Source organism: Protopterus annectens, chromosome 5.part0, assembly GCF_019279795.1.
Source record: "Protopterus annectens isolate FY-2018-M chromosome 5.part0, PAN1.0, whole genome shotgun sequence".
In the NCBI taxonomy this organism is placed as follows: Eukaryota; Metazoa; Chordata; order Ceratodontiformes; family Protopteridae; genus Protopterus; species Protopterus annectens.
Window position 1 is genome coordinate 1644350629 of NC_056735.1, and position 16888 is coordinate 1644367516.

The window sequence follows — 16888 nt, forward strand, 5'->3', positions numbered from 1 at the left end:
ACTCACCATAACTTCAGATGTTTGGGATCCATCTCGCTACATTCCTAATACCCACCCTCCTTCCCCTGCCTTGGAGATCAGAAGAGATTGAACGGTTTTGAGTTCTACTGTTTTATCTTGTTTCATCTGACGATGTTATATAAGCAGGGCGTGCATGTGTGCATGTATGCGGACAAACTAGATCTGGGGGACTGGTAGTGGTGCATCCTGGGATATAGTAAGCTCAGCCAATAAGAGACTTCGCTCTTTGGCATAAGCGTGCCGAGTCGGAGCCGAGGGATCGGCTCCGAACCCATCAGTCAGAATGTAGGCGAGATGGATCCCAAACATCTGAAGTTATGGTGAGTACATAACTAAAAGTTATACTCAATTATGGGCCAGATACGATTGTCTCCAGTTTGGTCAAGTAAGCTTTGCGAACGTCATGACGTTTATTTTGGGGTCTTAAGGTGTGGAAGGCATTGTAGCCTGGCCGGGGCACTCTTTGACGCCTTGAAACAGGTTTCTGTGACTGCACAGACATCTCCATCTTCTGGTGATACGAGTGCTCTCGAGTGAAAGTTTTTGGTGCTAGCATTTAGCAGCATGACCCTTATTTTGTTCTGGATGGCTAAGTAATGCGTTCCCTACTAATGTATTTCTGCTGTTATTGCCATACCATCAGCGCGCTTCCGAGTAACATAGGCGTGACCACCGTTACGGTTCATTCCCGGGTTTTTTTTACTTGAACCAAAATTGTAGCTACGTAAAATCCCACACTTTTATCAGAAGAGCGTTTTTAAAAATCTGGGAGAGTTAGTTGGATGGATTGTCTGAAGAAATTTTTACTCGTCTTTTTATTTAAACTCTACTACGAATTTAGGAAATCAGCAAAAAAAAATCACAGATGCTTTCTATTTTCGTAAAGCAACTGTACACCCTCCAGCACGCACGGTAACCCAAGTAAAGAAAATATTCCGTTTTTTTTTCTAGTACAGCCAAACCGCCAAAAAAAATCACACGGGCTATTGAAGCTTGTATATGTATATACATAATCACGCAAAAGGGGCGGTATCTTCATAATTGTCAGTTACGAATTACCCTAAGGGAGGAAAAGTGTACGCCCACGCTTGTATAAACCAATCAAAATAATGGAAAGGCAGCGGAACTGATGTTTGAAAGGCTAACAAAACACTGAGCCCGACAAATCAAATTTAATCACTATGGTATAGCTTCGTTTTTTGCTGTAAAATAATGCTTTTCCTTTAAATATGCTTTTGAAGTAGTAATAGTTGAAGTAAGTGCGTTTTATCCACAGGTTCAGAAAAAGCGCCATTAATAAAACCGCCGCAGTCTGTGCCTTTATTTTATTTATTTTTAATTGGCGGGTATGTCGTTGGCAAGTGAAGTGGATAAGATGCAGGCAAAGGCAATTAAACAAGAGGAGGAGAAGTGTGATGTTAGTGCACTCAACAAAATCATGTCGGTTTGTAAAGGGCCTGAACAGACCTCTGAGTCTGAGGCACATACTTTTAATTTCTTTAACATACCCACGATAAATGAAAGTGAGGTAGAAGACACTCCAATTGTATTCTTTTGCACGAAGTGTCGGCTACCGGTGGGAGACTCTACGTCTTGGATGGGCAGCGACGAGCCGGAAAATACTATTTTTTTGAAAAGTTAGTGCAAAGGTTATTTTGCATGGAGACATTCGAAACAAGTGTTAAGAACGCCAGACAGTTTGCGTGCTGTTGTAATTGTACTGTTCATTGATTTCCCCAAATATATAAGTATCTTTGAGCACCACTCCATATTACTTGCTGGTTTGCTAAGCCTAGTTTTGTATTTCGTAATTTGCCGCAATCGGTTATTCATCAGCTGTATAATACAAGCAACTTTGCATTTTCTGGTAAACTGATGCTTGGAAAGCGATTATTATGGTAACGACGCAATGATTCTCATTTGCATGCTCACATGTCCTTGATTAGCAGGGGCATTAACATCCCGGACTTGTTGCTGTATCACTCTGCAATCGATGTGTTGGAGAAAGAGGGTAGCTTACAGTCAAGAGGATGAAACCCATAGTGTCAGATGGTTTACTTTAGAGAATTAGTTATTTTATTTTGTCAACTTTGCAGCTGATTTAGGGCCGTTGCTCTTGTTTATTTGTGGGGCTGCAGTTGAGAGGTTAACGTCTTAAGTCTTACCGCTGTCCCGTGTTCTTGACAGTTGCTAGATAGTACTTTGGGTGCTTTTGTTCAAAGTGTTTTTGACTGACTTGATGTGGAATAAGCAGTTACCAACTCACTGTCTCGGCTTTTCCCGTTTAGGGGTCGCCGCAGCGGATCACCTTGTCCGTTCATGACTGGCAGTGGAGTTTTTACGGTGTCGAGTTGCCAGCCCGGCGCCCAACCTTCCATAGAAAGCACACTCACGCCTAGGGCCAGTTTTAGCCTGTCCAGTCCATTTGCAAGTGAAGTTACCATTTTATTTACTTACTGTTGTTGTTTGCAGACCACTGAAGCTCGTACTTCTTGGCTGTTGCATAGACCCATTAATTTTCTACCAGGACGGCAGTCCTATTGCCCATTTTCCTGTGTCAGATGGTGGTTGAATCTGCTCAAGCAACAGAGACCTCCAAAGCAGAAACATAAGCAACCTCCACCCCCCAACACAGCCTGCAAACTCAGTGTGTCACTCGGCCACAGTCCTTAAGGTATAACAATGTACCCAACACACTAGTCATAGGTGATTCAATAGTCAGGTGCACTGATGTTCCACTCATCCGGCTAAACAAGGAGAAAGTTATTGTCAGGTGCCAGGGTCCGCCACATAATGCACACCCTCAGGTCACTCCACAAGAAGTACAAATGTGACTCTGTCATTGTCCATGTTGGTGTGAATGATCTGAGATGTACCTCCCTGCACTACATGAAGAGACATTGAGGAGCTCTCCGATCCTGTAGTCCAGGCAGGTATGACCCTAGCCCAGAGTAGCATCCTGGCATCACCCAGAATGATACCACAGTACAAGGACAAAATGATTGACTTCAATTGGCTAAGCTTCTGATGTCATTTTAAGGGGATCCAGTATCTGTCTGCCTGGGATGACATATCGACAGACCACGATGCTTTGTCAGAGATGACCTGCACCGGTTGCTCTTGGGATTCTGGATACTGGCTAAGGCTCTTGCTTGCCCCTATAGTGCCTTTTTTAGGCAAGGTTAAAATGACAAATTCACCACTGTAACAGGTACAACCAAGCAAAATCTGAGGGTAATGCTACACAATGCTAGAAGTCTAAACCTCAAGATGCATTCACTTGAGGCATTCCTTAAAATGGAGAACATTGACATCTGTGCAGTGACCGAGATCTGGTTCAAGGCTCTGGAGAGCACCCCTGCATTACCAGGCTATAATTCATACCACACCTTTTGGCCACCTAACCTGGACCGAAACACTAAAGGTGGAGGCGTGTCCATATTCATTAAGGATATCCACACTTCCAGGCTAGTTGCTCAGCACAATCCATCTGAGATTATCCAAGTGCAACTAACTCTGGGCAAGACCGCAATCCAAATTTTAACTTGCTACAGATCCCCCACCATGCCCCAGATTTCCCACTCCTCATTTCTCGATACACTAGAATATATTAGGGTACAACCCAACACCTTAATAGGTGATTTCAACTACCCCACCATTAACTGGGAAAACTACTTGTGTACCAATTCTTTTGCTCAACGTTTTCTGGAATTCCACACCCCCACCAGGGGCAGCAATATCCTAGACCTGGTCATTACCAGCACTGGTGACCAACACCAGAGGTCAGTTCCTTGGTCAGATCTGCCTACAAGCTAATCACCCTAGACATCCACATCAAGCCCCCACCCCCCATTAGGGAAACCACTGTAAAAAAATTTCTCCGAAGCCAACTTCATGCTTCTTAAGACAGAAGTGGCAAACTTCATGACACCCTTGCAGACGGACAATGGAGGTATGACTGCTGAATCTTACACAAATGTACTTTATAAGCACTTGCATGAGTGCATGGATTGTGCTCGTGCTATCCCTAACTAAACCAAGATGCTATCCTCCAAAAAAAGGAAGCCAGTCTGGTGGTCCCCTGCCATAAACTCTACAACAGAAGAAAGAAACTGTTGCAGAAGAGTAAAATCCCATGATTGGAGGAACTCCCTGGTCAGCCTCAGTAAGAAGCTGAGATGCTTCATAAAATCCTCCAAAGCTAGTTACGAAAATAAAATCATCACTGATTCTAAAGACAGCCACAAAGCATTCTATAGCTATGTCAAGAATCTCACTGGCAACACTCAGATCTGCTCTGAGTTACAGCACAATGGCACTAAATATACAGAACCGACTGATGTTGCCAACATCCTTGCAGATAGGTTCAGTGCTAACTTTACCCCCCTCACCCCCTAAAGGACCCATCTCTGTACTGGAAGAAGTGAAAGTTGCTGTAATCACAGCTGCACAGGTTAAAAAAAAACACACACACACACTCCAAAGCTAAGAACACAGCATCCATGGGACCAGACAACATTCCAGGCTGCGTTCTACATGAACTACTGGCACCCCACTTAAGCACCATGTTCAGTTATAGCCTCACCTCAGGCTTTGTGCCCACTGAGTGATGTACAGTGACTGTTATCCAACTCCACAAAGGGGGAGCCACCATGGACCCTGGGAATTACCACCCCATTAGCCTAGTCTGCAAGGCCATAGAAAGTATCATCATGGAGCTTAAACAAAGATATTGGTAATCTCCAAACTCTAGACCCCACCCAGTTTGGGTTTGTAAAAAGCAGATCATGTCTCCTAAATCTGAGACTTATTTGAAGCAGTCACCAAAGCCGTAGACGAGGGTAAGGTGGTTCACACAGCCTATCTAGATCTCGCCAAGGCTTTTGACACCATCCTCCACTCTGGAAATGTAATAAACTCACCAGACTAGGTATAAATCCCTATGTCACAAGACGGGTTGCCAACTGGCTCACTGACAGAACCCACACTGTAAAAGTAGCAGACTCTAAATCCGATTTCATACCAGTGACAAGTGGAGTACCACAGGGTTCAGTCCTGGGTCCTCTCCTGTTTGGTATCTGTTTTTCTGAAGTACAGGCAACACAGGAGGTCTTTGGCTAATGATGTTTGCAGATGAGTTAAAACTAGGAGCCATAATCAAAACTAATGATGTGGACATCATACAAAAGGGCCTCACTGAGATATATGCCTAGTGTCAAAGACATGGCCTCGAGTTCAGTGCCATAAAGTGCATTGTCATCCCCTATGGTAAAAAAAAAAAAAAAAAAAAAAAAAAACTGTACCCATGAGCTACTACATAGGTGGTAGTTACTTAACACTGAAAGTGTGATGAGACCTTGGGACACAGGTGGACAGTAGTCTCTCCTTTGATCACATCGCCACAGTAGTCAGGAAATCCTTCTACATGGCACGCCATCACAAAGGGGTTCTCATCCAGGAAAAAAGAGGTCATTGTTCTACTCTACGCATCACGCATTAGACCCATTATAGAGTACAATGCCCTGTTTGGTATGTACCTCACAAGACATCTACAACTGGAAAGGCCACAGAAATACCTCGCAAAGAGGATTACCAGCCTCAAACAGATGCCCTACGCAGACTGCCTCAAAAACCTCCAGCTTTACTCCATCGCATATCGCCTACTCAGAGGCAATCTCTGCCTAACATACAAAGCTATGTCAAACCCAGAGCTGTTGGACACGCTCCACTTAAAGAAATCCCAATCCCTCCAAGCTACATGTTATAGGGACCTAAACCTTGTCACCACAATAAACAGAATGTGCTGGAGGGGATATATTCCTTTCCCAGAGACTTCCCATACTCTGGAACAAACTACCTGTCTATATCAAACAAAGCTCCTCATTAGCACTCTTCAAGAAAAATGTTGATTGGATGGGAAATAGGAAATTCACCCTGGGGATCACCTCTGTGGCTCTGCTCGACAGGGGCACAGGAAAATAATTTTCTTGGGTGGTGAAAGCCAGGGTACCTTTTTGGCTAGGCTTGTATAGGCATTAGGGCCGATAGCGTAGTATCTACCTGTGAACCTCTGAGCTGCAATGGGAACAGTCATCCATATGATCAACAGGGTTTTTGTTACAATGTTAACTTTCCTGTGCCCAAGCCTGAATATTCTGAAGGGTTTGCCCAGTGGCTCTCTGACATTTACGCCTTTGTGTGTGATGTCATCAAAGTCCCTTGTATATGGCAACTCTCTAGCACTTTCTTCATCATTGTGTGTGTGGACACACTCCCTTTCCATCCACTTGAGGCTGCAAGAAGACAAGTGGGTCGATGTGCTTTCTGATGTACTTCATTGGAATTGCTGGTAATTTAGAGTATACTACTTTCAAGATGTACTTAAAAACATCACCATTTCAGTGCATCTTCTGAGGGACCAACCCCACCTTGTGAACAGCGGAACTAATAATGTATAGTTTTGTCCAAAACTGTGATCTTGCAGTGGTGCAAAATTAATAAAGTAAGATCCGAGATCCACTAGATTCTTACTATATTTCTGCTCATACCAGGAAGAATTTACGTTTTGAGGTTATGCCAACAGGTTTGGGTTCAAAATTGTATAAACATCTGTGGTATAAAAACTTCACATTTTATCATAAAACATGAGTTTTTTTTAAATTCTGAGTGTAGTAAAAGTTATAAACTGGAACTAGACTGATTTAATAATTTAGAAGACAAAAGTATGTTTTTGCAAAGGACTGTTTTTTGCAGACATAAAAGCAAGTATAGGTAGTTTTTCTCTCTACTTCCTCTGCATTACAAAACTGTTCAGTTAATCATTGAAGTGGTTTAAGACCTCACTGGCATCCTAGCCTCTACCCTGGGTAAGGAATATATGACCCATGTTACTATGGAGACTACTGTGCCTTTGCACCTGATGAAGGCTGATTCATAGCTTGTTGGCTAGATACTTGCCCCAGGCTGCTGTCATGTCACTGTCCCTAATGCAAAGGACTATAGCACTGGATCAAACCTGGTCTACCCCTCATCCCCAAGGTGAGCACACCCATTACATGTGTCAGGGTCTTATCCCTGTCAGTGGATATGGCCAAATAAACTTGAACTATGAAATAAAAATAAGCATTCTTTCTCTCCCCATCTTTAAGTAGGGTATGGTATTCCGATGTGTGCATGGCACAAATTTTACTGTACACTTAAGAACTGTAAGGTTGTCCTCTCAGGGTAATGCCTCATAGTAACTCCATGCAGTTTATCTGTGTTTTGTAGCCCCACACCTCACCCCACCATGCCTTATTGCTTACAATAGTTGTATGCTGTAATGTATGACCATAAACCAGAGCAAATAGAATGAAAATAGTATTACTTCAGTTCTGGATTAAGGCAGAGTTGGCTTTAATTTCTATTACTTGATGTTTTACTTGGACATCTTGTTTTGGGATAGGAGTGTTTGAATAGCTTCAGTGTACATGAGTTGTGCCATTTGGAATTTTAGTATATGGGAACACAGTTGTTACTGTTTAACTTCTACATCTGGGAACTGTATACAAACAGAAAATTCCTGAGCTTTGCTCTTTTTTGAGGTGTGCTTTCATGAGAAGGTGTTGCCTGTGTGGCCCTTCCTGTGCTTCTAGGATCTTCAGAAAATGGCTGGTATAGAGCCTGAAACTTTCTAGCAGTGTAGTTTGGTTACTTCCTTGTTAGGATGGCATCAATCAGAATTCCATTAGCAGTGGCTGCAGCCTGATCTTCACTTTGGCTGTAGTTATTTTAAGTCAACATCAGCTGGGAAAAGTCCTTATCTGTGCTGTATCTAGGGAGATAAAAAAAAAAACTTCCATCAGTCTAAACAAACAACTAAAAGGGCAAATTGTTTACTAAAGTCAAATTTGAGGTAAAGATAGCTTGCCAGGCAAAGGGGATTTACAAGGCTTTCTTTAATTTTTTTTTTCCGTAACGTCAAATGCAGCACACAGCAGTGTTTAGAACTGATTGTAAATGGAGCTGGAAGATGTAGCAAATTTTCTTTCTGAAAAATTTAGCTCCCCCTCAGTAAATGTCATCAAACAGCTTCCCCCCCAAAAGTATCACTAAGGAGCAGGACTTAGATGGTCTCTCTGTAAGGCCAAAAACACTGCATTGATGAGCCCCCCCCCCCCCCAATATTCCAGGATGTGTCATAAATAGCCTGAAACATGACCAATGAAGACCACTGGAATCACTGTTTAACAATAGCTTCCAGACAGTCTTTGTGCCATGCAAATGGAGAACTGTAGTGATCTCTTCGATGCACAAGGGTGAGCGATCGCTGGGCCTTGGGAACTACTGAGCCATAATTCTTTCCATGGTTTTGCATACTTGACTCAGACTTATCAGAGGCTATTGGAGCCTGTTTATCAGCATTGTCATGGAAGCTGACATTTGTCTGGTGAAAGGTGTCATGGGTAGACGAGTGCACCTTTAGTGAGTTTGGTCCCAAATACAGTCTTTGGCAAGCACATGACTAGCTTTGGTTCCTGGTGATACCTCAGCAACATTCTCTTGTGTGACTGTGCCCACAAATAGGGGGTTGTGTATATCTTTCCCTTCTGGTTGTCTGAAAATTTAGATGATGCTCAAGCCACTGACTCTGAGACTAACAAGAGTAATGGCTATATGACCAGTGTCAGACGGTATCGCACTTGTGGGGAGCTTTTTGGACTGGCCTCCAAACTCCTTTTCACTCTTAGAAGCAGAGTGTTGGGAGAGGAAAGAAACTTGAAAAGCCTTTGGTTATTTTGCCATTGGACCAAGTGTTTGTTTTCATAGAGGCAGTTTGGTAGTACCCTGGCACCCGGCTTTCAGCCCCCAACAAAAAATTGCCCTTGTCAAGATAACAGCAGAATCGGTAGATCAATTTGATATGAATCATTCTAGTGCTGACTCCTTTTAGTCTTCTGTTGTGACATTATGGTTCCCAGAGACGAGTGTTTTGCTATCTTGCTGCTGGTCAAGGAGATTTTGAGTTCTGGGTAGCTGTGACAGAGGTTTACTTATTTTTCACACTGAGGTTTAGGACCCTTGACTGTTAGTCTTGCCTGTCACAGTATTGAGTTAGTTGGTTCATCATTTCCACTGTTCAGACCCTAAGGTCATCGAGAACATTTAATCCCTAATATCAAGCCAGTCTTCTTTTGGCTGTTCCCATTACGGGTCACAACAGCGGATCAACTGTTTCCATTTTTCCCTGTCCTCTGCATCTTGCTGTGTCACACCAACCACCCACATGTCCTCTCTCAACTACATCTACTTCCATAAACCTTATCTTAGGCCTTCCTGGTTTCCTCTTGCCTGGCAGCTCCATCTTTAGCATCCTTCTACCAATATACCCAGCATCCCTCCTCAACACATGTCCGAACCAACGCAGTCTTGCCTCTCTGGCTTTGTCTTCAAACCGTGCCACCTCCATCTCTGACTCCTGTCTTTTCGTCAGTGCCACTGTCTCCAACCCCTGTAACGTGGCTGGTCTCACTACCCTCTTGTAGACCTTTCCTTTCACTCTTACTGGTAGCGGTCTGTCACAAATCACTCCTGACACTTGTCTCCACCAATTCCACCCTGCCTGTACTCTCTTCTTCACCTCTCTTCTACACTCACCATTACTCTGAATTATAGATTCCAAATATTTAAACTCATTGACCTTTGCCAACTCTACTCCCTGCATCCTTGCCATTCCTCTGTCCTCCCTCTCATTCATTCACACACACACACTTATTAATTTGACATCTATTGACCGGGTTAGTCCAGCTGGCAGAGGTCATTTTTCAGTGGAGACCCGGGGAGAAAAGCTCCAGATGAACATACAGTATAACAATATAGTTACATAAACATAGTACATGGCTGCAAACATATAGTTACCAGGAGTTACAATAGACAAGTTAGAATAATAAACATTAAGATTCTAAATAAGTAAGTACACCTGGTACAATACAGGGCATAAAGATCCAGTAGATATTTTACATTCTTCCTTGTCAGTTCAGCTGAATAGCTGCAGAGTGTATACTCACTTATAACACCATAAGCTCTGTTGGCGTCGATAGAAATCATGCAGTACAGGAAGAAAACTAGAACTAGTAATAGAGTTGTAGAGAAAGATAAGTGGATAAAGAGGGATAAATAGATCATGGGCGAAAGGTGGGAGTCAGAGCAGAGAAGGAATAAAGTCAATCGGGGATGATTACACAGACATAGCCATGTATTGCTTAGGTGTTTTTTTAACAGCATTTCTGAACTGGTGTTTAGGCTTAATATTTTGAATGTCCAGTGGAAGTTTATTCCAGTTCTCAGTTGATGAATAGCTGTAGATGTTCTGTCCTCTTTTGATTTTTGGCTTGTATATAGAAAGGAGATGTTCAGAGCTGCAAAGCATTTTAGATGTTGAGTAGGTGGGGAAGATAGAGGTAATGCTGGGACAGGAGGAGGGCAGATGCAGTATAGAGTGAATTGTCTGAAGATGAGAGAGGAGAAGGATGTAGGGAAGTACTAACCAAATTAGTTTCCTGAGGGCTGAGCAGTGATGAAAATGGTAGTGGTGTTTTGGCAGCAAATTTGGCCACCTTGTAGATGGACTCTAGAGTAGCGTGGCTTGTAACTTGGTGAGAATTTGAGAGTTGTAAAGAAGGTTTGGGAGTAGGTAGGTGCGGGATAGGGCTATCTTGGCTTTACTGTATAAAAAGTTTTTATTCTTGTAGAAGAGGCAGAGGTTTTGGTGATTTTTCTTAATGTTACTGAGAACATGCAAGTCAAATTTCAGCTGGTCATCAATAATGACCCAAAGTAGATTGGTGTATTATTGTGGGAAGTGATGGAGAAAGAAGGTTTAAGATGATTCATAGTTTTTGGGATGAAGAGCAGAAGTTTAGTCATCTTTGGATTTAGGATTAGCTGGTTCTTGTTGAGCCAGTTTTCAATAGACAAAAAAAAGGAGTTCTGCGTTGTGTGAAGATCAGAGTAGGGTATCTGCTACGGTGATGACTGTGAAGTTATCGGCTATTGTACAAGTGATGACTGTGGAAAGGAGGTAGATCCAAAAACAAAGGCAGGAACTGCGAGACAGCACCAAATAATGGAAATACAAATTTAATCCGATAAAATTATTGGATTAAATTTGTATTTCCATTATTTGGTGCTGTCTCACGGTTCCTGCCTTTGATTTTGGATTAATAGTTTGTTTTTTGCCCGTTTTCAGTTTTGAAAGGAGGTAGATAACAGATTGGTGAAAATGTTAAATAGTAGTGGGCCAAGTATAGAACCTTGGGGAACACCCACATTTATAGGAAGTTCTGGAGAGAGAGCAGAAGGTCATTTTACAGACTGGAAATGGTTGCTGAGGTAGCTAGAGAACTAGAAGATAGTAAAGGCAGATTAGGTTGAGTTCAGAGAGTTTATTTAATAGGAGGGGGTGAGAGACAGTGTTGAAAGCTTTTGAGAGATCTAGAAAGAGGCAAGAGACCAGTTTGTTCTGGTCTCTGGCTTGAGAGGTGGTAATGAAGGAAATGAGAGCAGTAAAGGTGCCATAACCAGGGAGAAAGCCATGTTGAGTGGGGGTGATTAGGTTCTCTTTTATGAGGTAATGTAGGATTTGTGTACGCATTTTTTCAAGATCTTAGAGAGAGGTGATAGAATTGCAGTGGGCCTAAAGTTGGTGAGTTCGGTAGAGCTACCTCCATTATGAATGGGCAAGGTGTAGAACTTTTTCCAAATTGCAGGGACTTTGGCTTTGGTAATGGACCGGTTAATGAGGATAAAGATGGGGAGGGCGAGGGAGTTGGTTGCTTTCTGTTCTATGATTGGGGGGAGACCATCTGTTTAGGGGGAGCAAGATTTAAGTTTGAGAAGCAAGGATTTAATATAGTTGGTGGATACAGTTTTTAGGGAGAAGGCTGAGGAGGTGTTAGAGGGTTGGAGGGTAGGGTAGTGTCAGTGTTGGAGTTAGGAGAGTTGGTTAGTTTGCTGATGGTGCCTATAAAGTACGAGTTGAAGTTAGTAGCAGTTTGAAGAGGTGTATTTATAGGGCTAGGTCGGGAGAGAGGGGTTGCCAAGATGAAGGATTTGGTTGATTGTATGCCTGAATTTCTTTGGGTTATTTAGGTGTGACTCCGGAGGGTTAGTGTAATAGTTTTTCTTGTCGTTAGTGACTGCTCTGTTAACAAGGTTGCATAGTTGTTTATACTGTTGTAGGTGAGAGGGGAGTTTATAGTCCAGAGCTTCTGGGTTTTACCCCTTTGGGTCATTAGGGAGCGAGTGGAGTTTGACAACCAGGGGATATGTTTCATTTTATTCTAACTGTGTGTATGGGGGCAGGGGAGTTGAGAATGTTTATAAATATGTTGTTAAATTTTATTACAGCTTCGTCTAGGGGTAACTGGTGAAAGAATGACCAGTTAATAGCTAAGAGATGGCTGTTTAAGTTGGTTAGTTTGCGACAGGCTTTGAACTTATGTGGTCTACATAAGTGAGGGATAAAATGGAGGCTTTTGATTGTGCAGTGGTTGCTAAGAGTATCCGGTAGAGTTTCAGGGAAGTGATATTTCTGGCGTGAGATACTAGGATCCAGTCAAGGAAAAGAGGAATGGCTAGACAATTTAGTAGTTTAAGTAGGTATGGATATTAGTTAGGTGAAGCCATGTAAATTAATGGAGGGGGATTCAGAGGAGCGGGTTAACCAGTTATGTTAACATCTCCCATGAGTGTTGTTTCATTGGGGAGGTGATTGCAGACAGAGGAAAGGGTACTTTCTAGTATAGTGATGTTGTTGTCTGGAGAAAATTGCAGCTATGTTTAGTGAGGTGTGAGTATTCAATTTGCAGTCTTCAATAAGAAGTTTAGCTATTGAGGCAGTATGGGATGGGATAGTTAGAAGGGTTAGTGTAAGGTGGTTAGAGAACATGATAGTAATGCCGCCTCCTTTTTTTGGGTTCTGTCTAGTCTTAGGGTGCTGTATCTGGGGGGATATCTTTGTCTTATGTGTGAGGTTTTAGCCAAGTTTCACAGATGGTTATGATATCAGTGGAGTGTTGGGAAATCCAGGAATGGAATTCAGCAGTTTTATTCATTATGCTTCATATGTTAATGGAATATAGGGAGATGTATTTTGGGGGGGGTATCCGGGTGGGGAGGGGTGGATTGCATGGAGATGGTATTGTTTGGGAGGACTGTGTGGAGATATTGCTTGTATAGTGGAGGTCATTCCCTGGGTTGGGGTGGATGTCACCTGCAAGAAGAAGGGAAAGGAGAGTGGAGATAGTATGTGGAGTAGGGGTGACCAGTAAATAATATTTTAGTTTGCTTTTAGGGTAGTTAGGCTTCCAAGTAACCAATTTTGTTTTTTGGAGCAAGGTTGTTGATGGACTGGCTGGTGATGTCATGAATGAATGAGGGTGTTGTGGGAAGACTGGGGGATAGGTGGAGGTAGGTGACTGGTAGTATGGTTTCAGTTGAATGTTGTAGGAGGTGAGGTTATATAGAGTAGAGTGTTAGAAGAGCTAGGATCAAGGTATAGGTAATCATGGTGAGGTGTAGTAATTTAGTAGGTGGTGGTGGGGCAGTTGTAGGTTTAGTCATGATACTAATATTAAGGTAGTTGTAAGGATGAGTAGTCCGATCAGAGGGGTGAGTGGTAAGGTGTTCCTATTAGTCAATAGGTAGGTGAGGGAGGGGAGGATGGAGGGAAAGAAGTAAGGTAATTGGATGTTTGAGGTTGGAGGGATGGGTAAGTGGGGGAGTGGTTTACCGAGGGAGAGAACAAAGGAAATGTCAGGGGTGGTGGGAATAGGGGTAGGGTAGGGGAAACGGAGTGAGCCCGAGAGCAGCGGGCTGGCCCAGCTGTATGAGGTAAGTGGAAGTTCAAGCAAAACAATCAGTAAAATGCTTTATGCGGGAAGGTATGCTGGGCTTAGGCCTGGAGGGTATTGAATGTATTATAGGGAGAGAAAACCAGAGAATGCGGGCAAATAGGCCCTGTGTCCAATTGCCAGTGTAGTCACTTGTAAGAAGTGAGGTTTTACAGAGAAAAAAAAGAAAACTGTAGATTGAAAGATGTCTGGGGGAAACAGATGAGGTGGGCTAGCTAAGGTGAGTGTTTATACCTTGGGTTGCAGTGCCATCTAATGGGCAGAGAAGTGGAGAGACTAAGGCTATGAAAGGGAATCCGAGAGATGGGTCTAGGTGGGAGACGAGCACTGTAGGTACTCCTTAATGGGTGTGCAAGCCTTATCTGAGACCAGGGCACATACATTAATCAAAAACAATAAGTTATTCCTTGATTAGATTAGTTGTGTAGTTACCAATTAACTATATTTGGACAAGGCACACAAATATTTGTATATCACAGTCTGAAACAAGTTGTTCAACGGGAGGGTTTCCATCCCGTTCTTTGTTCTGTTTGGGAGGCTTATTAATAATTCAGTGGAGTGCAGTCCAGGAAAGCAGTAATTTCTGGCTGATAGGTTGGGGATTGGACCTGCACACATTCCGGGAGTGAAGTGGCTGTAAAAGGAGAGAAACACAATAAGGTATGCTGGTGGCTCTGAGAGGAAGCAAGGCAACTGTAGATGTGGTTAGTGAGAAAGGATTGGTGGCTAAATGCCAAGGGAAATAGTTGTTTAGGAGCTACAGAACTCTGGTAATGAGCAGGAGAACGGAGGAGGAGGAAAAGAACCACTATGTACTTATGTGAGAGAGCACAGGACGTGGATGGGCATACATTTCATGGAAATAGCAAGGCAGAGAGGAATGAGGGGAACGATGCAGCGTAAGAGGGGAGAAAGGAGAAAGCAATAGCAGGAGCAGAATGTTACAAGACTAAAATATGGAAGGGGAGAATAGAACTACAGTAGAAAAACAAACGATAGTGTGGATGCAGCTAAACTGTTGCAATTTGTTGGGTCTTAAAGGGAAAATATAAAGGAGAAGAAAGTAATTCAATTGGAGACAAAAGGTAGAGCAGGCAAAGGTGAGGTTCTAGTACAACTGACAGTAGTGCGGATGCAGCTAAACAGTTGCAATCTGTCAGTTCGTAATGGAGAAATAAGTGAGAAAGGAGAGGAAAGTAATTCAGGTGGAGACGTGCAGACAGATGCAAGGTAAGAGCAGTTGGAAGCCGTAGTGCAGAAGCAGGCACACAGTTGTTGTTAAAAAGTAAATGCCACTGCTAGAGACTGCTAAGACCTATCAATCTATGCAGAGTTCACTAATAAGTCAGGGACAGCTCAGGCTAAGCATTGTACAACATTTCAGTTGAAAAAATAGAGCACTCTAGTTAGTGTCTTCAGAGCAATTATTATCACAAACTGCATTTATACTCAGAACATTGCAGCAACAACATATTCAGCAGGATGGGAGGATATAAATGAATTAAAAACACTGTTAAACCAGAACTTAAATCAAAGTCAATATAACATCAGAGAAAATAATATGACAGCAGTAGATAAATGCAGACCTTAATTCCTCTCCTCCCTGGAGCATATCTCCACCTCTCCAGGGTTTCCTCAGCCTCTTCCCTACTCTCACTACAGATCACAATGTCATCTGCAAACATCATAGTCCACAGGGCCTCCTGTCTGATCTTGTCTGTCAACCTGTCCATCACCATTGCAAATGAGAGGACTCAGAGCTGATCCTTGATGTAATTCCACTTTAACGCATCAGTCAATCCTACCGCAGACCTCACCACTGTCACACTACCCTCGTACATGTCTTGTACCATTCTTGCATACTTCTCTGCCACTCCTGACTTCCTCATACAATACCACATCTCGTCTCTAGGCACCTGTCATATGCTTTCTCAAAGTCCACAAAGACACAATGCAACTCCTTCTGACCCTCTCTATACTTCTCCATCAACACCCTCCGAGCAAACACTGCATCTGTAGTGCTCTTTCCCGGCATGAAACCATACTGCTGCTCACTAACCATCACCTTTCCTACTTAACCTAGCTTTCACCTAATTATCAAGTGATGTTTAAACTCTCTAATGTTCTTAGTCTCTCTGTTAGTTAAAGATAGCGTATTTCATAACTTGGGAGATAAATTTTGTTAAGAATGTGCCCTTTTTACAGATATGGTTGTATAGTCAAATCATTTTAAATGGCCTGATTTCGTAACTCTCTTGTTAGTTGGCAGAGCTGTTGGGATAGGTTCAAAATCTCCTACTCATAGAGGCCGTAGTAATGGTTCCAGTGTCTGAAGGAGGCAGAGGTTATATTTCAATCTACTATGTTACTAAAACAAAAGATTGTTTGGATGGTTTTGACTTCCCTATTCAGTATATCTAGTACTTTAGTTCTGGATGGTTATTGCAGGGTATAATGCTGTTGCTTTTAGGGTGCCTGGATGGTGTCACTGGATATGATGGATGGCTTCTGGCATATCTGTAGTTGTAGGTCCACATGGGAGACTTGCTTTCAGCTCTGCTCTAGAACATACCTCTCAACTGCCCAGGTTTTTATGGAATGTCCAGATTTTTGCTTTATATTTTTGGTCTTTTCCTCATACAATTTGTGGTTTTCTGGCAAATCATTGGGATGATCTAAGGATTGAAGTCTCCAAATAATGACATACATTTGAGTTTCAGACTTCATGTCTTTCAGAAAATGTATGTTAACACAAACCCTGTTGTTATAGCAACTTTCTAAGTTTATAAGAGCAGTATTTAAATCTGCTCCAATTTTTGTGTCTTTGACTTCACATTTTGTTAGGCTCTGTCCAGATTTATTGCACTAAAGATGAGAGGTATGCTCTGGAAGGAAGCCCCTTTCATTACTAAGTGTTTCTGTTTCAGCTTCTTGAGCACTCAAGTTTTTTCCAAGTTGTTTGCCATTGAGGCAAG

At 42.6% G+C, this 16888-nt stretch overlaps 1 protein-coding gene across 2 annotated transcripts in view; it reads left to right on the forward strand.

Moving 5' to 3' along the window:
- The first annotated feature begins 1212 nt into the window (after positions 1 to 1212).
- The window catches only part of MIS18A (MIS18 kinetochore protein A), a 234974-nt gene continuing 219298 nt past the window's right edge, over positions 1213 to 16888 (forward strand). For both annotated transcript variants that reach the window (XM_044071431.1, XR_006364807.1), the window contains exon 1: positions 1213 to 1658. In XM_044071431.1, the coding sequence (XP_043927366.1) occupies positions 1370 to 1658 (289 nt within the window). In that variant the 5' untranslated portion in view covers positions 1213 to 1369. The remainder of the gene's footprint in view (positions 1659 to 16888) is intronic.